This window comes from Podarcis filfolensis (genome assembly GCF_964270895.1).
Source record: "Podarcis filfolensis genome assembly, chromosome: 8".
In the NCBI taxonomy this organism is placed as follows: Eukaryota; Metazoa; Chordata; class Lepidosauria; order Squamata; family Lacertidae; genus Podarcis; species Podarcis filfolensis.
Genome location: NC_139611.1, coordinates 56,374,401 through 56,394,774, shown reverse-complemented (window position 1 = coordinate 56,394,774; position 20,374 = coordinate 56,374,401). Strand labels below are relative to the sequence as shown.

Below are 20,374 nucleotides of genomic sequence, written 5' to 3'. Positions count from 1 at the left end.
TGACACACAAATGGCAAGCAAGAACCCTCACTGCAGTTTGTGACGATGATTTGGCAAAAGAAAGAAAAATACCCTACATGGGAGACCCAAGCCTGCTTAAATAAAAATAAAAATCCCTCAACAACACTGTCCCACTATCCCACCACTGCCAGCACTGCCACCATGCTAGCTGGATACAGGATTTGTAATTACACATGTTTAATGCCTCCATAATCCGTTAACTTGCAGGAGGCAAGGAAGATCAGAAGCTCACCGCTAAACCTCAGGCAAATGTAAACTATTAAACATAATGCAAAAGTACATATCAGGATTTGCTCCCGGTTTGGGCACACAATTAATTCAGATTACCTATTGACTGGAATTTAATGTCCTGACTCCACAGAGATTTGACACAGACACTCTAAAGCCTTTCTTGAGCTAAGAGAGAGCTTAAGCACACACACTCGAGAGAAAGAGGGAGAGAGAAAGAGAGCGTGAAAATGTGATAAGAACTCGCTGGAAATGACGGAAATTAACTGAGTCCCAGCATCCTTGCAGAGCATACAAGAAGCTGTTGTGGAATTTTAATGCCACATGCTGGCCTTAAGTAACAGTGTCCAAAAATTATCTTGAATAAGCACCAGTGCTGGAAGAAATACGAACACCAAAACCCTGAGAAAGTCTTGCAGAAGGTAAAAAAGTCTGGAGATATTTTTAGAATGGGATATATTTTTTTTCTCCCCTGGATGACCCAATTAAATGGATGTGAACATGGCAAGAGCCAGTGTGGCACAGTGGTTAGAGTGGTGGACTAGGACCCAGGAGAGCAGGGTTCAAATCCCCACTTGGCCATGAAGCTGACTGGGTGACCTTGGGCCAGTCATTGCCTCTCAGCCTAACCTACCTTATTGGGTTGTTATGGGGCTTAAATGAGGAGGGGGACAGACCATGTATGACATATCAAGCTCCTTGGAGAAAAAGGCGGGATATAAATGCAATAAATAAAATAAGACATCTTCACAATAACACCTCCCGTTTCCCAGAAAGCAACGTTTACTTGTAGAATCCACAGAATTAGACACATTCCTGGAGGACAGCTATTGGCCAGGAGAGCTAAAATAAAACCTCCATGTACAAAAGAAGTCCACTTGCAATGATCAGATGCTGATTTGCTGATCTCACAGCAACCATCCACAGGCAGTTAGGCTGAAAGATGGTGAGCTGGCCAATGAGATTTGGGAATGAGCAAGGGATGAGCAGGATTCACCAGTGCAATGCCAACCCTTCAGCTCCTATATAGTTCTCAGGGTCAATGGATAGTCTGGGGGAGCCCAGGAGAACTGCTCTGATCTTTGAAAAGAGGAAAGGAAGCCATGAGGCAACCCAACTGACCTTTTCAAGCCCGTCTTCCTTGAGGCTGATGATGTCCAAATCGAAATCCGTCCTCAAGCCGCTGGTTTTGTTGAAGACGATGCGTCCAGTGAGACCTTCCCACTGGGCCTGGGGAAAGAAGGGGGGAACATTGGAGGTTGGGGGATGTTGATGAATAGTGGGGGTGGGGGTAGGGAGAGACAAAGGAGCCATTTGTCAAGCTCATAAATCACAATCTGCTCCAGAGAAGCACAGTGCTTTATTTTAATTACTCCTTCCACCATGACTCTGCCCCTGAAGAGCCTGATTAATTAATAATCACCCCCGATTCCTCATGGGACTGCAGAGACTGGGGAACCCCATAAATCCCACTGTACTCTCAGCCCTGATTTACGCTCACCCCTTCCAGGTTGCTCACCATGGAGGGGAAATAACTCATTGGTCTGTTGAGATTTTGGCCAGTCACAGTCCTGGGGAGAAACACACACACACACACACACACACACACACACACACACACACACACACCACTTGCCTGGAAGAAACCACAAAGAGATTTACACAAAAACAACAACAGTAAAATAAAGAAAAAAAATCCAAACCATACTTTAAACCATACAAAAGTTAAAACACAAAAACAGATAGCCTCAACTTGCTAAGCACTTTGTTTAACCAATAATGTTTATGGCAGGCACCAAAAAGACTACAGTGAAGGAGCCTGCTTGAACTCAATAAGCAGGGAGTTCCAAAGTGTAGGTGCTGGCACACTAAACGATCAAGTTCTTTCAAATGCAGAATAGATATTATGTGGCACCTGTAGTACTGAAATTCTGCCAATTGAAGTGGTCACATGGGTATGTGTGGGACAGGGGTCAGCAAAGTTTTTGTGGCTGGAGCTGGTTCACGGTCCCGCAGACACTGCGGTGGGCCAGAGTGCATGAGTGTGCGCACACACGCATGTGCAAACACTGTTTCCGGTGTTCCTTCCGGTGTGGAGGAGGTGTGCACAGCTTCCCATTGGCTGCAGGAGCTTTCTGCAGCCAATGGGAAGCCGGCCAGTGTCGCAGAAGGCAGACCCCACTCTGCTCCGCATTGGTTTAGTGTGGCGAGAGCCGACCGGGCGTTGGGGGTCTCTGAGCGGGCAGCGGGGGTCCATGGGCCAGTTAAACAACTCCCATGGGTCGCTTGTGGCCCACAGGCCTTAGGTTGCCAACCCCTGGTGTGGGATAAGGAGATCTCATCAATAAACTGGTTCCAAATCATTAAGGGCTTTATATACTAACAGATGGTGACAGCAGTCACGAAATTAAAAGATGCTTGCTTCTTGGGAGAAAGGCGATGACAAACCTAGACAGCATCTTAAAAAGCAGAGACATCACCTTGCTGACAAAGGTCCGTATGGTTAAAGCTATGGTTTTCCCAGTAGTGATGTACAGAAGTGAGAGCTGGACCATAAAGAAGGCAGATAGCAAAAGAATTGATGCTTTTGAATTATGGTGCTGGAGGAGACTCTTGAGAGTCCCATGGGCTGCAAGAAGATCAAACCTATCCATTCTTAAGGAAATCAGCCCTGAGTGCTCACTGGAAGGACAGATCCTGAAGCTGAGGCTCCAATACTTTGGCCACCTCATGAGAAGAGAAGACTCCCTGGAAAAGACCCTGATGTTGGGAAAGATGGAGGGCACAAGGAGAAGGGGACGACAGAAGGCGAGATGGTTGGACAGTGTTCTTGAAGCTACTAACATGAGCTTGACCAAGCTGCAGGAGGCAGTGGAAGACAGGAGTGCTTGGCGTGCTCTGGTCCATGGGGTCACGAAGAGTCGGACACGACTAAACAACTAAACAACAACAACAGCAGCAACAACAATACTAACAGTAACACCTCAGCCTGGTAGCAAAGCAGCAACCAGTGAAAATATCTGAGAACAGGTGTTTTATGCTGACAGGGTCATTGCAAAGGGTCATTCAGCAACCATTTCTCTCCCACTACCACACATGTGAATAGGGCTTTCAGACCACGGCAGGTCCAAATGCAGCATTTTCAGCTTCCTCCCTCTCGTGTCACTCAGAGGGGTTCTGTGCACACTTAGGGACCAGCACCCTTCAACAAAGCTACTTCCATGTTTCAGCACCTATCAATCAGCAATGGTTTAACTGTGATTCCTGCATTGCAGGGAGGTTGGATTGGCGGCCCTTGGGGTCCCTTCCAACTCTACAATTCTATGATTCCATGAATCATTCTCCACTTTCAGCACCTCAGCAAACCTGAAATCACTGTTATTCTCAGTTTCCAGAGCCACCAGAACAATTAAACTCGATGTCATAAGGGAGCCTCTCCCCTATCTCTCTATCTCACACAGAGTGCCAATGGAGCAGGAGGCCAATGGGGCTGGAGAGGGGGGAGGTCCACCCTATCAAATTCCGTGCCAGCTTGTGACATTTGAGCTTTTGCATGGCCAGTCCTTGCCTGCACTTAATGAAAGCCGTTTTACATGCCGTGAACTTTAGGCCTGGTATTTCCCTGCTCCCGTCCATGAAATGCCAAGCCGTTAACAGGGTTTAGTGTTTTCCTGTCATATCGCAGTGAAGGAGGCACAATCTTTCATGAGGCTCCTTATGACATAGTCATTCCCACCACACGTCCTGGGGAAACCAAGCTCGAAATTACCCCAGTGAGCATGCTGCCCCACATCCCACGTTATGATTTCATACACAATGAAAATAAAGGTACTGTTAAGAAAAAGGAGACATATGTCAATATTTGCATCCCCCCCCAAGCCTGTCCCTAAGTATTTGAAGATGATGATCCTATAATATTTGCAGCTGGCTATCATATATAACCTTTTAGCCTGGTGAAGTGGAGACTGAGAGATGATATGGTAGCCATCTTCAAATATCTGGTGGGCTGTCACATTAGGGTGGTTCATAAAAATCTTTATTTAAAAAAAAAAAATCCCTGCTCCAAACGTCTTATCTTACGACACTAGGGATTATAAAGCTATATGTGAAATTTCATGCATATCAGTTAATACCTTGACCTTCCTCCACAAAAATAGCTGTTTACTCAGCCGTTTTCCTATGTCGTGAAGGCTGAAATTTCAATTCAGTGGGGCAGGGTCAAGATATTAACTACAGTTTTATGATATGAATTATTACCATAACCAAGACTAAATAATGCTATTTGGTGTTTATAACTGAGCAGAATGGAGTTACAATTCTACATATTGCAAACACAACCCTAGGTTCCCCCAGCTTACTGTTGCTTGCTAGTAAGGGATCTATAAACTTTGCTAAACCTTAGACCCTAAGAGACTTCCAGGCTAAGGTCTCCCAAGATCTCCTGATTAAGTTGCAAACCCTGCAAATGATCAATCCATATGCCAATAAAGGCTTGAGAATCTGAGCATATGATCGAGCTATTCTTCAAAGGGCTTGTTTTGATCCAGCAGACAAAAAGCTCAATGGAGGTTTAGTGGATCAGAATAAATTCTGAAGAACAGTTTGCAAAGCAGGGGTAGATTTGGAGGCAGGCACAGAATGGCTATAAAAAGTCTAGGCACTTTCCTGCTTGTGACAGAAGCTTTGGAAGGTCTGGCGCACACTGGCAAAAGCAGCGCAAGTTGCTACCTCTGCAGTGGGAATTGTCAGCTTCTTTAGCAGAGAAATGCCTTCTGTTTGGGGCCTCCCAAAGGACAAATGTTGCCTCTTTATGGTCTCTGCTTCTGGCAGCAGATTTTGCAAATGTGCAACTGGTTGAAAACACAGGGAAGCAACAGCCCTGGGCATAAAATAGAGCTCAGAGGAAAGAGGAAGGTGAATCTAAGGAACTGAAGACAGAAGCACACTGTCAGCATTGTCACCTCCTCACTTGCTAAGAACATAAAAACAGCCTGTTGGATGAGGCCAATGGCCCATCTAGTCCAACCTCCTGTTCTCACAGTGGCTGAACAGTTGCCTGGGGAAAACCTGCAAGGCAGACCCAAGCACAAGAGCCATCACCCCTCCAGCTGTGGTTTTCAGCAAGTGGCATTTAGAAGCATTGTTGCCTCCAGCTGTAAAGGCAGAGCATAACCATCATGGTTAGTAGCCACTGATAGCCATTGCTGTGTTTGCCTAGTTCAAGGAGCCAAAGGACCAAACTGATCCATAAGGAATTGTACTTTCAGGGAGAGGGAGAACAGAAGAGTGCTCAGGCCCTTTGCTCATTTTATGGCTTCCTGTTGCTAATGGATTAGCAATGACTAGCCTGTGAATTGCCCCCTTACTAGCTTCTCTGAATTGCCCCAATGTCAGTTTCTATTTCATTAGTGGATGCGGGGGGGGGGGGGGCAAGGGAAGGCACTTCAATTACTCATTACTTGCATTGTTTTTCCTTTTGAAAAAAACAAAACAATATTAAATTTGTACATCACCCTTCATCCGAAGATCACAGGGTGGTTCAGAACATAAAAATACAAAATGAGAACACAAAATACACCAAACCAAACCAATAACCCCCCTCCCACAAATATATTTAAAAGGTCATAGGATGTTAATCAGCCAAAGGCCTATTTAATGTTTTTGCCTGGCACTTAAAAGTATATAATGAAGGGGCCAGGCAAGCCTCCCTTGGAAGAGCATTTCACAAATGGGGAGCCACTACAGAAAAGGCCATTCTAATGGTGCCCCCCCCCCAGACTTCTCATGGAGGAGGCACACAAAGAAGGGCCTCAGATGATGGGTCTATATTGGTTCATATGGAGAGAAGCGGTCCTTCAGATATTGTGGTCCCGAGCTTTATGGGTCAAAACCAGCATTTTGAATTGGGCCCAGAAACCATGCAATTGGACCAGAATCACTGTAATGTGCTCAAATTGTCTTGCCCTGGTGAGCAATTTGGCTGCTGAATTCTGCACTAGCTAAAGTATCTAAATCATCTTCAGAGGCAGCCCTACATATAACATGTTGCAGTAAACTAAACTAGAGGTTACCAGAGCATAGACAACAAAAGTTAGGTTATTCCTCTCCAGTTAGGGGTGCAGCTGGGCCACCAGCCAAAGCTGATGGAAGGCACTCCATGTCACTGAGGCCACCTGAGCCTCAAGTGACAGCAAATGATGCAGAAATACCCCCCAGCTAAGTACCTGCTCCTTTAGAGGGAGTTTAATCCCATCAAGAGCATTAAAAGTTTACTGAACAGTGAAGTAGTTAACTAAATGTGGTATATAAAACTCTTGCTAAATTACTACCAGACTTTGAAAAGCTGGCATCACTGGATCAAGTTCACCAGTTTTGTTGAATTAATTAAGCTAAATAGTTTTAATTAGGCTTTGAATAAATGTGCAATTACTTGTTACTGTTTTGAATTTTACTGTGTTACTATATTCCTTAGAGAGCTATGCAAACTGCTATTCTGAATAATGCTTTTTATAGGGTAGGGGGCTCTGGGGATGAGTTTATGGAAGCAAGGGGGCTGTGGCCTGAAAAAGTTTGGGAACCACTGGTGTAGATATTCCATAAAACTTGAGTGAAGTGAGAGAAAAGGGCAAGCAGAGCAGCAGTCTGCTGTAGTCGGTTGCACTATTAGGAAGGAAGGAGACTTTAATTCGAGGCCAACATGTTTACACAGATTAACTCCTGGGCTTCTGTTCTTCTTCTGTCTTTGTCTGCAAGGCTCAAAAGAAACACTGCCATGGAGTGCCTCTAATTTCCACATGCATAATAGCAAGGTCAACCCTCAACCTCTTCCTTGGCAACCTGAATAGCACTCCAGAGCTTCTCTGTGTCTCTGTTGTTCTCATGGTAATTGCTCACACTTGAGCTGTGAATCTCTCATTTCTAGTTGCAGGAGATCACTCAGAGTGATGCACCTTGAGAGAGGGGGTGACAGGTGAAGTGGAACTGAGAGCTGGGACCAGAGGTCAGCTGGCCTCCCCTCATTCAGTGGTGCTTGGCTGCTCTCCAGAAGGTCTTTGCTGAGCATCACTTGAATGAGGCACCAGCCTCTTCCTCAGTGAGATGGAAGCTCCTCAGCTTCCTTGGTGATTTAGGAGGTTGATGACCTGCCCACTCTTACCTAAAGCTTCAGGCTAGTATCAGTCGCTCTAGTTGCCACCCCTTGAGATGCGGCCACCAGCTTTTCATAGCACATCTAGGAGCATTCCCACTCAGCCCCATGCCATTTATGCCACCCAGGGGAATGTTTATACAAGACCAGCTTGCAAAAGTGCACCTGTGCATACATGCAACCTGTAAATCAACTCTCTGCCCTGGAAACTGGAGGCATGACCCAGGCAAGATGTTCAGTGGATTGGGCACTTTCAGGCCCCCTTGCCAATCAAAAAGTCAAGTTGAGATGGTGATGTTGGAGGGTAATGGAGAGGCCAGCCAACAGCACAGGATCTCCATTGCAACAGCATAATTTGCTTCCACAGTTTGACAGGCTCCAAGTAAGTCAACAAGGCTTCCCATTGTTCCCGTCTCTGTTGACAACCAGTGATGGGGGGCTGTATGCTTGAATCATGCCAGAATCCATAGACAGAGGTAGCCAGGTTGCCAACTCTGAGAACTCTGCACAAAACCACTCAAAACTGGTGATTGGAATCTTTCAGAGGTCCTATGGCTGTGATGCCTTTTGATGATTTCTTCCAGGAGTACACATTTTTAAGGGAGTGGCAGTCTACCATTAAAAAATAAATACAAATTCTTTGCATGGTTTATTTTCCAAGAGAACATCTCCCCGAAGTGTGTACTGGGAAGTTCAAACATCCCTGCTTTGGCCTCTTGCAATGGGGAGACTCAGTTGGCTTCTCTGCCTCTTGGATCCAAGTGATGCTCCCTGCATGCCAAATGCAGTCAGGAAAGCTGTTTAGGCTGCAGGCGAGGGAGATGGTAATTACCCAAAACACAGAGAAAAATGAAGTCCCCACTTCATTCCCCTGACATTCAGCTCACTCAAGTCTGTGGCTCTGCCAAAACAGAGGCGTGCCTGCTGCCAATTTTCCCACGAGAGTTTTTGAGCTGTTCACTAAGTGGTTGACAGATGCACCAAGTAAACACTCCTCAACAAGAGAGAAAGGTGGGAAGGAAAGGCAGCAGATGGTGTTCCTATTTGACAGAGAAAAATACCAGGGGTGGAGGGGAGGCTGATAGTTTGGCGGAAGTACCCCTGTGCTGTGTGCCAAAGGTCCCGAGTTCAATCCCCGGCAACTCCCTTGGAAAACATCTCAGGTGGAAGGAGTGGGAAAGGAGTCTCCAGGAGACTCTGGAGACCTGCTGCTGCCAGTCGGAGTAGAGCATTATGGGTAAGATAAACCAAGAGTCTGTTTCAGTACAGATAAGTTTTGTAAGTTCATGTGACAATAGGCCACCATTCTTTGTGACAGAACTCAGTAGCAGAGCATCTGCCTTACATGCAGAAGGTCCCAGGTGTCTCCAGGTAGGACTAGGAGAGGCTATTGTCTTATGCTCTGGAAAGCAGCTGCCAGTCAGTGTAGACAATACTGAGCTAGTTAGATCAAGGCTCTGACTCAGGATAAGGCAGCTTCCTACATTTCTATTAAAAGGATTTGCCAGAGAGATCTTCAGTGAAGCCATCTATGGCATTGTCAAAGTTTTGAAAGGCAAAAAACATGGTGTGTCTAGCGGCTGGAAGGGGAAGCAAACAGCCCTAATCTGTACATTTATATAGGTAGGTAGAGAGATAGAGAAGTTGGGGGCTCAACACCAGCCATGGCTAGGCGTTGCAGAGACTGAAGCTTGTTCTACTCTTGTTTCACCTCTGTCCCTAAGATAAATCATGTTCCTTTGGTTGTGATCCAGCCTAGAGGACTGGTATTTTACATATGTATGCTTAGTCCTGGGTTCTCCTGAAGAATATGGGCAGCTGTCTCTCAAAATAAAGGTGCCAGATGGGATTAGAAGTGACACTGGCACAAATGCATTCAGAGTCAGACCCATTGAGCACAGTATTGTCTAGACTAATTACACTGTCTATTCAAACTGGCAGTGGCATTCCAGAATGTCAGGGTGTGTACCCCCAACCCACTCTATCTAGGGATGGCTGAGATTGAATTTAGGCTGTTCTGCAAGCTAAGTACGTGCACCTGGAGCTAATTACGACCTGTTACTGGGCTTAGGCTCATCTCCACCACCTGCCTAATTCAAAGCAATCTTTGCCTCCAGAAAGAGGCAATGGCCCAAGCAAAGATGCAGGCTCAGAATCATCCGAGCTGGCTTTCTGCTAGAGTGAGATCAGGACCATGGACAGCAACAATGAAGACTGCCCAGGGTGCAAATGCAAGAGTTTCAGGACCATAGACAGCAATTCTGCAGCACTGAGCACGCATCCCTTCACTCAAGATGCAAAAGCAGGTTCCATCCAGATGCATTGTACTTCTTACCTCTTTGATGAAATTCATGAAGCGTCCACCAAACCGCCAGGCTTTATGCCGATGGCACTGGAGGGAGTTGACAGTCATCTGTGGAGCCCGTTGGTAGCACACGGAGACAATGTGGACGGCATCGTACAACAGGGCAGCATCTGTCTAAAATGAAGGGGAACAGGATTTGCTTTGATAACAGCTCTAGGAGCAAGGGAGCCTTTCACCTCCCAAGTGATGATGATGATCATGCCACCTCCACTATAGGAAATCCTTTTTGGCCAAAATAGTCTTTGGTTCCAGCCTCCTTAGGTCAACTGAGCCATCTGCAGCATGCTGCTACTTCCATCTTGGTAGTCTCTGGTCCAGTTTACATGGACATCATTGAATGGCCGTCTGTCAAGATCATGCATCTGGAATCCTACAGAGGCAGGAGTAGCAGCAGCAAAGGGAAGGCAGTGAGCAGGGGAAGGATGAAACACTGTATCCCATTGCAGTTTCTTTATTCTAAATTGCCTCCTCCCAAAACACCTATTCCATAGAAGCTGCTGTCAAGATTTTGTGACATGCATTCATGTGTAAGGTGTAGTTCTGCTGATGATTCACAGCTGATTGCGTTAACTGCCCCCCACAGAGAAGCAACTGCTTTGTCTTCCCAACACGTTGTCCAAAACAGAACCAGACAAAAATAGAGTTTGCAACAGTTTGACATGCAAACTCCCTTGCCTCTTGCCCTCATCAACACAGGTTTGCACCACACACTAAAAGGCAGGAGTAGTTTAAATGGGCCATCGTACCATCATCACCCCTGTGATCAACCCTGGCTCAGGCTTGGGGGCTGCCTGCAACCTCTCCATAGACCATTTATCAATGATGGCAGAGACATGGGGATTCTCCACGTTCAAGATGCGGAAGCCAGTCAGGTTCACTCCAGAGTAGCGATATTGCTCTAGATCCAATGCATAAAGATCCTTTAAAAAGAAAGAGGGAGACTTCATTTCAGCGCTTTATCTACTTCCCCTTTGACTTCATTTAGTTCTTTTTTGGGAGGGAGGGGCAGTCTTCAAAGGGGGGCCAAGTCCTCTGAGACACTTCACCACTCTTATTGAAACTTGGCTCCCCTTGAAATTCAAAGCTGCTCTGCCTGAGCAAATTCCCACTGAAATTGGTCCTCCAATGTTGCTTTAGGAAAAGATTCAATGGTGTTTCCAGCTGGGAGGCATTTCCCTGTCTTGCATCAGTTAATTATGGTGCTGATTAATTATGCATTAATTCCAATAAGAGAATATTGAAAATGTTTGAAAGGGGGGGAAAGAAATAATTTGGAAAGTATGGCATTAAATCTTGTTATAGTTGCCACTTCCAAGCATCAAAACCCATCATTCTGGAATACTAGTATTGCTAATATTTTCACCATCTTGTAATTTTTCAAGTGCGGGGAGAGGTAGAGTAAGCATACAATTAAATTTTCTCAAAGCCACAAGCAGCCAAAATAAACCTTGGCAATGATGGTGCTTCAGTCTAAAATGGCAGTCTATTCTATTCATGAGAGAAACACAAAGCCCATGGGAAAATGACTGACTGTTTCAGATTTGTGCCATCTCTGGTCTTTTAGACTGCCCACCCCTCTAAGATCTGCATGCGCAGTGGGACACAGGAGTAATTTGCCCACTGCAAATTTACCATTCATTGCATGTAGAACATCACGCAGAACACCACATCTCCACCAGATATTATCATTTTGGAATATCATTAACCATTGTACAATAACAGATTGAGTGATTTGTTCCAGTTCCAGTTCTCAGCCTGTGGGTTTTACTGGTTAATCCTTACTCTACGTCCCACTGGACAGCTGATGAGCAAATCTGAACCTTGTTTGGGGGAACCCAGTTAACATCACTGCATTGGCCAGGATCTGGCAGGAGAAGTGCGAGCATTGACTGGATCACCAAATTTTCACCCACTTCCCACATATACAACCCAGAGTTTCTCATCTTACATTCATTAAACTGGATGGAGAGAGAAAAATGTGGTATTTTTTCTCTTGACCATCTCAAACCTCTACAAACAGGCCTGGTCCCCTGACCCAGAATCCTCCATTTCTGCCTAATAGGAGCCTCTTGTAGTCGGAAGATGTGCTCTTGGCCATCTTCCAGTTTGAGACCAATACATGTTACAATGTTAGGAAGAATTTCCTTCAAGTCCTCAAAAGACTTTTCTTTCTTTAATTGCAGGGCCAGCCCAAATACATTTTGACACCAGAGTGCCCCAAAATGGCACTCTCTCCCCACTAGGGAAGAAGGGGTGAGAGAAGATATACATCAGGAACAAGGAGGGAAGAAAGATCAAAATTGGGATCTGCTGCCCCTGTGGATTCTGCTGCCTGAGGTGGTCACCACACCTTGCCTCATGGGTGGGCTGGCCCTGTTTAATTGGTAGCCTGTTGGCTGTCAGTGCCAACAGCTAGAGTGCTCAGTATTTGAAGACCACCATCAAAGAGGAGCTAAGATGTTTCTTGACTTTATGATCCACCTCCACTGTCTGCAAGTGAGAGAGCAATAAGTGGAGGAGAGGTGGAATGGGAACCATTCAGGCAAAGTGCTGGCAGGGAACCCAGGCCTGCCTCTTGGCAGTCAGTGTGCACAGGGGGCATTTGCAAGTCCCACTCCAGTGCACTTCCTTAATACTTCCCAGGGCTTTGCAGAGCAGAGCTGGAATATTAATTCCTGCCGTCAAAGTGAGGTCTGCACTTCAGGAGGTCTGCAGTTTAAACCTACCACAAACTCATCTAAATGGGGCTTGAAAGAGAGGTGAGTGAGGCAGTTGCTCTGCTTCACAGGAAGGAGCAGGAACAGCTGACCCCAATGGAAGGGAAAGGAAATGGCACTCAGCAGCATCCCAGTTAACATTTGGCTGGGAGGACACAACAGCACCAGAAACATCTGTAAAGAGTTCTTTTAAACCTGTATCTCATGCTAGTGAATGGTTGGCCTGTGAGCCAATCTAAGGCAGAGCCCAGGGAAATAGCAAGGAATCACACACACACACAATTTCCCACCTTCAACAAAAGCCATAGCTACTGATGGTGCCAAGGTTAGAATTAACCTGGTTTGGCTTGCTGGCTGGCTTGCTTGCTTGCTTGCTTGTTTGTTTGATTAATGTAACACCTTTTCCTCTAAGGAGCTCAAGGTGGCATACATGGTTCTTTCCCTCCTCATTTAACCATTCCACCAGACATTTCCCAAATGCAGTGATCAGGAACCACAGGTGGGGGCTATAGTCTTCACTTGTTGGTGGCTAACTCAGACCCTGCCCCCACCCCCAGGCTCAGACCAGAACTTTTGCCACTTGGTCAAAGAAACAACTTGGAAACTCTTGGATTAAAATCAGCTCCACTATTCTTTTTGACTTTGACTTCGCCCTGACTGGTTTCACTCCTCATTTCAACCATCCTCATTTAATTTCCACAACTACCACATTTAGAGCAGGCTTCCTCAACTGCGGCCCTCCAGATGTTTTTGGCCTACAACTCCCATGATCCTTAGCTAGCAGGACCAGTGGTCAGGGATGCTGGGAACTGTAGTCTCAAAACATCTGGTGGGCCGAAATTAAGGAACCCTGGTTTAGACGGAGAGGCAGTGCCTAGCACAGCTTTGTGGCAATGTGGGGATCCAAACCTTGGTCTCCTGGGCCTAGTCTGACATTCTAACCACTACCCCACATCAGCTTTCAAATACGAATTTGTCTGGAACTTGTCTCAATCAGCTGTATTGCAACTTGAGTGCCATTCCCCTCAAAAGTTCTCATTTGGCTTGGAATGTTAAATGAGATTCTGCATATGCTCAGCCAGCAGTCAATGGACCAGGCACTTAAAGCTAGCTTGTATTGATTGCTGTGGAACTACATGAGCTAGTTAAATGGCATGTGATTTATAAAACAAGGCTCTGCTGCATGAATAAGCAAACTGAGTGTGCGTGTCTAGGGCAGGGTGCTGAACCATCCACATTCACTGCATGATCAACCATACATGTGGCCCCAAACCACAATTCCCCGGAAGCAACTTGATGGTACACGTGGACCCAGCACCAGCACCACACATGATCAGTTAGGAAAGAGCTCCAGGAAAGCTGGTGAGCTTTTTCTGAATGTAAATAGAGAATGATTGAAAATGCTGAGCCATCTCTAATCACAGCCAATGCTGATACCAGCTGCAACATTTCTTTAAGGCACACATACAGATGTGCTCTATCAGAAGGAAAATACAGAGGGTGAAACATTGGGGCTTCCAGGCAGGTCTATAGCCAAAGCTGTTTGCATTTTGTGGCTAGTCATTGGCTGTTGCTTACATTTTTGTATTGCCTTCTGTTGGATCACAATCCATTTTCTCATTCCACAAAGCATGAATCAAAAATCTTAACAGGGTCACATAAATATTTTGATTAAAAACTGCACATTTCAAAAGTTCACAAACAACATATTCTAGTTCTTTTATTTCCTAATTTTTTATTTCCTTCTGTTCTCACGATTTCACCTGATGCTTCTTCCATCCTAACAGCTATTAATAAATTAATTACCATTTCATGATACTCTGCTGTCAAGAGTACCCCTTGCACATCCCCAAAGGATTACATTTTTGTGTGTGTCTGTGGCTATGGGACATAAATAGTCACAACAATGAGCAGTTCTTGAGGCAGGTCCCATCTGTGCTGCACATTTAAAGCAGTACAATACCACTTCAAACAGTCAGACTCAGGATGATCCTCTGCAAGGCTACACACCAGCATCCCCCAAACTGGTGCCCTCTAGACATTTTGGACTACAGCTCCCATTAGCCTCAGTATCCTATGGCTGTACTGGCTGAGGCTGACGGCTTATAGTCCGAAACAGCTGGAGGGCCCCAGCTTAGTGAAGGCTGCTCTACACTTTCAACGTTTCTGTTTGGTAGGAACAGTTGCTCCCTTACCTTTGTCTAATGCCGACCTCTATTGCTTGCAGGGTCCACTGGGGACCTTTTAGAGAAACACAACAGACTAATTCCATCCTCCCTCCCAGGGGCCTCTTATGGCAGAAATGGCAGCTCCAAAGAGAACAGAGCCTGGAGCAGCAGCTGCTTAAAATATCTGTCCCACGATACAGCTGTTATTTCAGGGAAGTGGCACTAATTGTAATTGCTTATCTATTAATTTATTATAATTCTTTCTTGCTCTCTCCCCCCTCCCACACACTCTTTCTTCATCTTCACCTCCAGGCTTGTACTTGTGTGCAAAAAAAAAGTTCACAAGACTCAGCTGGGCCTGATTAATAGGAGGTTATCAGAGAGTTGCAAGAAGCTGTTGCAAATAGATAACGGTGGCAGCAGTAATTAAAATGTATTTTCATTTTGGTGGAAGGATGGAATGTTAAAAAAATTAAATGTGGATGTTTCCAGGCATGTGTTCGGGGAGCGGGGTATCTGGTTCTGTGACGTGGTCTGAGGGTGGGTGGAGCATCATTCTTGCTAATACTAAGCAGGTCTGGGGGTCTGTCCAGGACCTGGATGGGAGGCAATCCAGGAAGGAATTCCAGGTGTGTGGCCTTGAGTTCCATGACAACAGGAGAGGAGTTTATTAAAGAAATGAAGAGAGGAGAGAGCAAGATGGCAGGCAGAGGCCAGGATTTCCCACCTGCTCTACAGTGGGCTTGCTCTGCACACTTCAAAACTGAGCCTTCTGTGTTATTTGCCCACTCCTATGGAAGGGAGCTGGGTGAGTTTAGCTTGGAGAAGAGACAAGTGAGAGGTGATATCTGAATGTCTGCCATATGAAGGATTAAGCAAGCTGGTTTTCTGCTGCTCCAGGGGGTAGTACCTGAACCAATGGACGCATGTTATGATAAAGAAGATTCCAACCCAACATTAGGAATACTTTTCTGGTAGTAAGAGCTAGTCACCCTCCTGTATTCCTCATAAGGTTTGGTTTCCTGACCTTTGGTCATCTTGGTTGCCCTCCTCTACACACCTTCCAGCATGTCAATACCCTTCTTAAATTGTGGTACTCAGAACTGGGCACAGGACTCCAGGTGGGGTCTGACCAAGGCAGAAAAGAGCAGTGCTATTAATTCCTTTGATGTGGACACTACTGTTCTTTTCTCTCTTTTTAAAAAATGGTTCTTCCTAACTCTAACTTAGCTGGTGCAGTTTGAGCCAGAGAGCAGGTAACCCCCCTCCTCCTTTGTGGATACCAATAAAGGGCAGTAAGGCAGGTGTGTGGTCAAGATACTTTACCAGTGTGGTGAAGATAAAGTGGTAGTATTCCGTCATCATTCCCATTGCCATGGCCTGAGAAGAAAGCAAATGAAAGGTGAATTAAAAATAGAGCATGTGAATTTGTAACAGAAAGAATGAGCCCACAGAGTCTTGCGGGAAATAGGTTTACCAGCTTCAGTGGCTGACTTGGGTACTTTGGCACCCTGTGCGAGGCCAAAATTTGACACACACACACACTCATGCTACCTTCCCAGAGGCAGGTAAGGAGGTGCCAGGCTTTGGGAAGGAGGTGCTGCCTTACCAAAGGAGGGTAAGGAGGCACTGGGCTTTGTGAAGGAGGCTGGGAAAGCATTGACTAGGCTTTGGGAAGAAGGCAGGAGGACTCTAGGACCCTATCAGAGTCTCATGCCTCCATCCCAAAGCCCAGTGCCTCACTTACTGAGCTTTGAGGTGGTGCCCCCTGGCACATTGCCCAGTGCGTGTGCACTGCTTGCACAGCCCAAAGTCTGCCTCTGGAAGCTTTAACACTTTGGTGTCTGGGAATGCAATGTCTCAAGGCCCAAGGCAACCAATGAGTCCCCCTTTGTCACAGGGCATTCAATGCTGGGACTCACAGCAACAGAACCCTAAAAACCTTGACCTCCACTTGTTGGCAATCCAGCCTCCCAGGTTTGACTACTGACTCACTCACAAGAGCATAAGAAGAGCCTGATGGATCAGGCCAATGGCCCATCTAGCTCAGCATCCTATTCTCACAGTGGCCAACCAGGTGTCCCAAAGGGAAGCCCACAAGCAGGATTCAAGCACAAGAGCACTTTCCCAGCAACTGGTATTCAGAAGCATTGCTGCCTCCAGCTGTGGAGGCAAAGCACAGCCATTGTGGCTAGTAGCTGTTGATAGCCCTCTCCTCTATGAATTTGTCTAATTCTCTTTTAAAGCCACCCAAGCTGGTAGCCATCACGGCCTCCTGTGAGAGCGAATTCTATACTTTATGCACTGTGCGAAAATGTCCTGAATCTTCCAGCCTTCAGCTTCATTGGATGTCCACGAGTTCAGACTGAACTTAGTTGTCAGCTCCTCTGTCAGGCCTGCCTATATCCTAGAATTGTGAACAAGTGTGGTCCTCCTGGGTGCTAGATTCCACTTTCCTGAGAATTTCAACTTCCTTTTAAAATGCTTCTAGCAGAAAGTGTTTCACCTCTGGACATGAGTAAGTGCCTTGATGAGTCATTTGCCCCAGCAGTGCACTCTGTGGATTCACTGTTCAGAATTCAGTGTTCAATTAAAATAGACGCTTTGCTAGGTTTATTTAAAGATTCCCAGGAACAGTTTTATATATTATGTTTCAATAGCAGCTGCCAGAATGGAGAGAGCTAAACAATGGAAAACCCTAAATCACCTTTGCCAACCTGGCACCCTCCAGATGTCTTGGACATCAACTCCCATCAACTCCAGCCAGCACTGCCATACGATGCCAGGGCTTATGGGAGTTGTAGTTCAACACAACTTGGGGGGGGGGACCAAATTGGCAAAGTCTGCCCTAGATGAATGTTGCAATTCAATTTGCAAAGATCTGGAAAATAGCTTGGGCGGGAAGCAATGAACAGATCAGAGTCAGCTCACAGGGAAATTATTAAGTGCTTTCTGGAATCGTGGTTACCGTTTGTCACATAGGTCAATAAAGGAGGGTCCCAAACCCAGCCCCCATTCCCACACATGTCTGTTGGGAGTGATGTCCTCACCTGATTTATAACACAACTATTCTGTTAAATGCTTCCTGGACAAGCTATTATCTTTGAGGCAGACATGAAGAATGAAAATTGAACTCTTCACTATTTGTTTAACATATGTTGTTGATGCTGTAATGTACCTTTACAGACTATCTATCTATCTATCTTACTGGATCCTCTGGTTTGTTCTGCCAGCTGTGGTCTTGCTCAAGGGCTACAGTTCTGGCACAAGGTCAGTTTGAAATAAATAAGCCCCAAGAGGTGCTGCCTGATAGACCCACCTGAATTAGCCTAGCTACTTAAAGATGTGCTATGGAGACCAGCTCATGGATTTTGTTTTATACTCTCTCCCTTTCCAACACATTTTTTCTGATCTAAGATGACTGCAAAGGTACAAAGTCTATATATACATATATACACCTCCCCAATAAATCCCAAGCTTCATAGAAAGTGTGATGAAAGGAAAGGAGCTTTCAACTTGTTAGATCTGAATTAGCTCTGATTCCCTCTGTTTTGTGTGGGCCTTTAACATGCAACCTCACACACACAGCTGATTAAGTAATAAACAACCAGGAGTGGACCCCTCAGTCGTCAGAAGGAGGATTGCATTCAGTGCTTGGAAACTCTAATTAGAAATATTTCAATGGTCAAATTAAATTGCAGAGGTAAGTGTGTGGTTGGGAGTTGGAGAGGGTGACCGGGGATGGGAACAAAAGCTGTTCTCCTGTATTTGTCAATGACATCAAATCAATTAGTACAAATTGAAAGTGCCTGGCAGGTTGCAGAAAATGCTGCCGATATAGCCTGGGAAGGAACATTGCTGCTGGCGCCCACAAGAAGATTCAGCGTTTCCAAGGAGGAGAGGGATGGAGCTTAATGGGTGGATTGGAATCAAGATCCATCACTGCAGTGGCTAGCAAGAAAAGGTTGCTGCAGAAAAGCCCCCAGATGCAGCACATCTATGGCACTGCTGATGATTTGTGCAGCAGAGGATGGACAACCCACCATCTGACAATGGTGCTGCTGACAGACTCGTTTTAAAGAAACCTCAGTGACTGCTTGTGAAATCATGCAGTTTTATTCTGAAAGAAGCTGCAACAGAATTTTCCTGGATCAGCACACCCTGGATCTGGTCAGAACTAAGGGCAGGGGGAGGCGTGTGCAGGAAGGGGGCCAGGATAGAAGAGGGTGGCTGAGGGTTGCCAAGAGGCTTGGGAGGAGTTCCCATAAGAATGTAACATAACAATAGCCTGCTGGATCAGGCCAAAGGCCTATTTAGTCCAGTATCCTCTTCTCACAGTGGCCAACCAAATACCTCTGATAAACCTGTAAATCGGACCTGAGTACAAAAGTACTCAGGTCTTTCCTGTGGTTTCCAGCAACTGGTATTCAGATGCATTGCTGCCTTTGAACATGAAGGTTAAAGGGAGGCATGAAGATTGTTAGAAGAGCGGAAACACTCTTGCTTAGCCTTGCTGGGCTGAGAGTTCCAGCTGAGAGGCTGAAAATGGTGCACAGAGGCCCAAGAGGCAGCAGCAGCACTGATGCTGGCACTCCAGGCATTGATTCAGCCAACCCCCACCCTCTCCTGATGCAGGTTTATTGTAAGCCAAGTTCCCAGATTGCTTCTGCTAAGTGGAAAGGCAGGAGACAGGGTGTTAGCCTGACGAAGGGTCCCTCCACAACCGCACACAGTCCTCTCTCCTTTTGCCATACCTCTGAACTGCTGTCACTGAAAGCAGGTGTTTGAGGATGCTATGATTTCCAGTCTGACTGACAGCACCCTCCCCCTCCCATCCCGCCACTCTCTAGCCAGAGGGCCTCCTGGTTTTGTGCTGCTTCTGCTGAAATTACTAGGGCAGAATTTTGCTTGGAGGGACAATGGAGCAGTTTGCAGAGAAGTAGGAAACTGGGGACACTGGGAGGGAGGGAGGGAGGGAAACCACAAAGCACAGCAGAGAGTCTACTATACCTCTGTTTTCCTTTCCATCCTTTATCTGACCAGGATGTCACTGCTGGTGGGGGCAAGACCCAAGAGGTCTGATTTCTGAATCAGTGATGCAGAGGGAAGGGACCAGCCATATGACTCTAACATGCGCTGAAGTGTCAGCTGACTACACTGAGGCTAATCTGGGCATGGGGTGAGCTGGTCATGCATGGTTAGACTTGTTCAGCATGCATCTCTCTTTAAAGAGGCCACTCACGGCCAGCTCCAGAGAGCCTTTATGAAGGTGCAGTCCTGTAACATCTGTGCACATCACTGAATTGGGACTCAGAAGTAAGAGATGGGGTTTGATGCCTCTGATGTTACTCCTCAGTATATCAATAAGGTGAGCTAGGATAGGAACAGAAAGACCAAAACTCTGGTGGTGGGGATTCCAAGTGTCACCTTGGCTGAATTGGTGGCTATTATTACTATTACTATTATTTTTTATTGCATTTATATCCCACCTTTTTCTCCAAGAAGCTCAAGGTATCCTATAGGGTTCTCCCCCTGCTCATCTAATCCACACAACAACCCTGTGAGGTAGATGAGGCTGAGAGTCAGTGACTGGCCCAAGGTTACCCAAGGAGCTTCAGGGCGAAGTGGGAATTTGAACCCTGGTCTCGAGCTCCCTGGAGAAAAAAGGTGGGATATAAATGCAATAAATTAATAAAATGTCAAACTGAAGAAATAGCTCCCTCCCTCC

General features: G+C 46.0%; 1 protein-coding gene across 1 annotated transcript in view; it reads right to left on the bottom strand.

Annotated features, from left to right (window-relative positions):
- GRIK3 (glutamate ionotropic receptor kainate type subunit 3) overlaps window positions 1-20,374 on the bottom strand; it is a 186,593-nt gene that overhangs the window by 37,585 nt on the left and 128,634 nt on the right. Inside the window, exons 5-8 of the mRNA XM_083625175.1 lie at window positions 15,973-16,026; window positions 10,508-10,681; window positions 9,732-9,875; window positions 1,372-1,479 (exon numbers count right to left, since the gene is read on the bottom strand). Of these exons, the coding sequence (XP_083481301.1) occupies window positions 1,372-1,479; window positions 9,732-9,875; window positions 10,508-10,681; window positions 15,973-16,026 (480 nt within the window). The remainder of the gene's footprint in view (window positions 1-1,371; window positions 1,480-9,731; window positions 9,876-10,507; window positions 10,682-15,972; window positions 16,027-20,374) is intronic.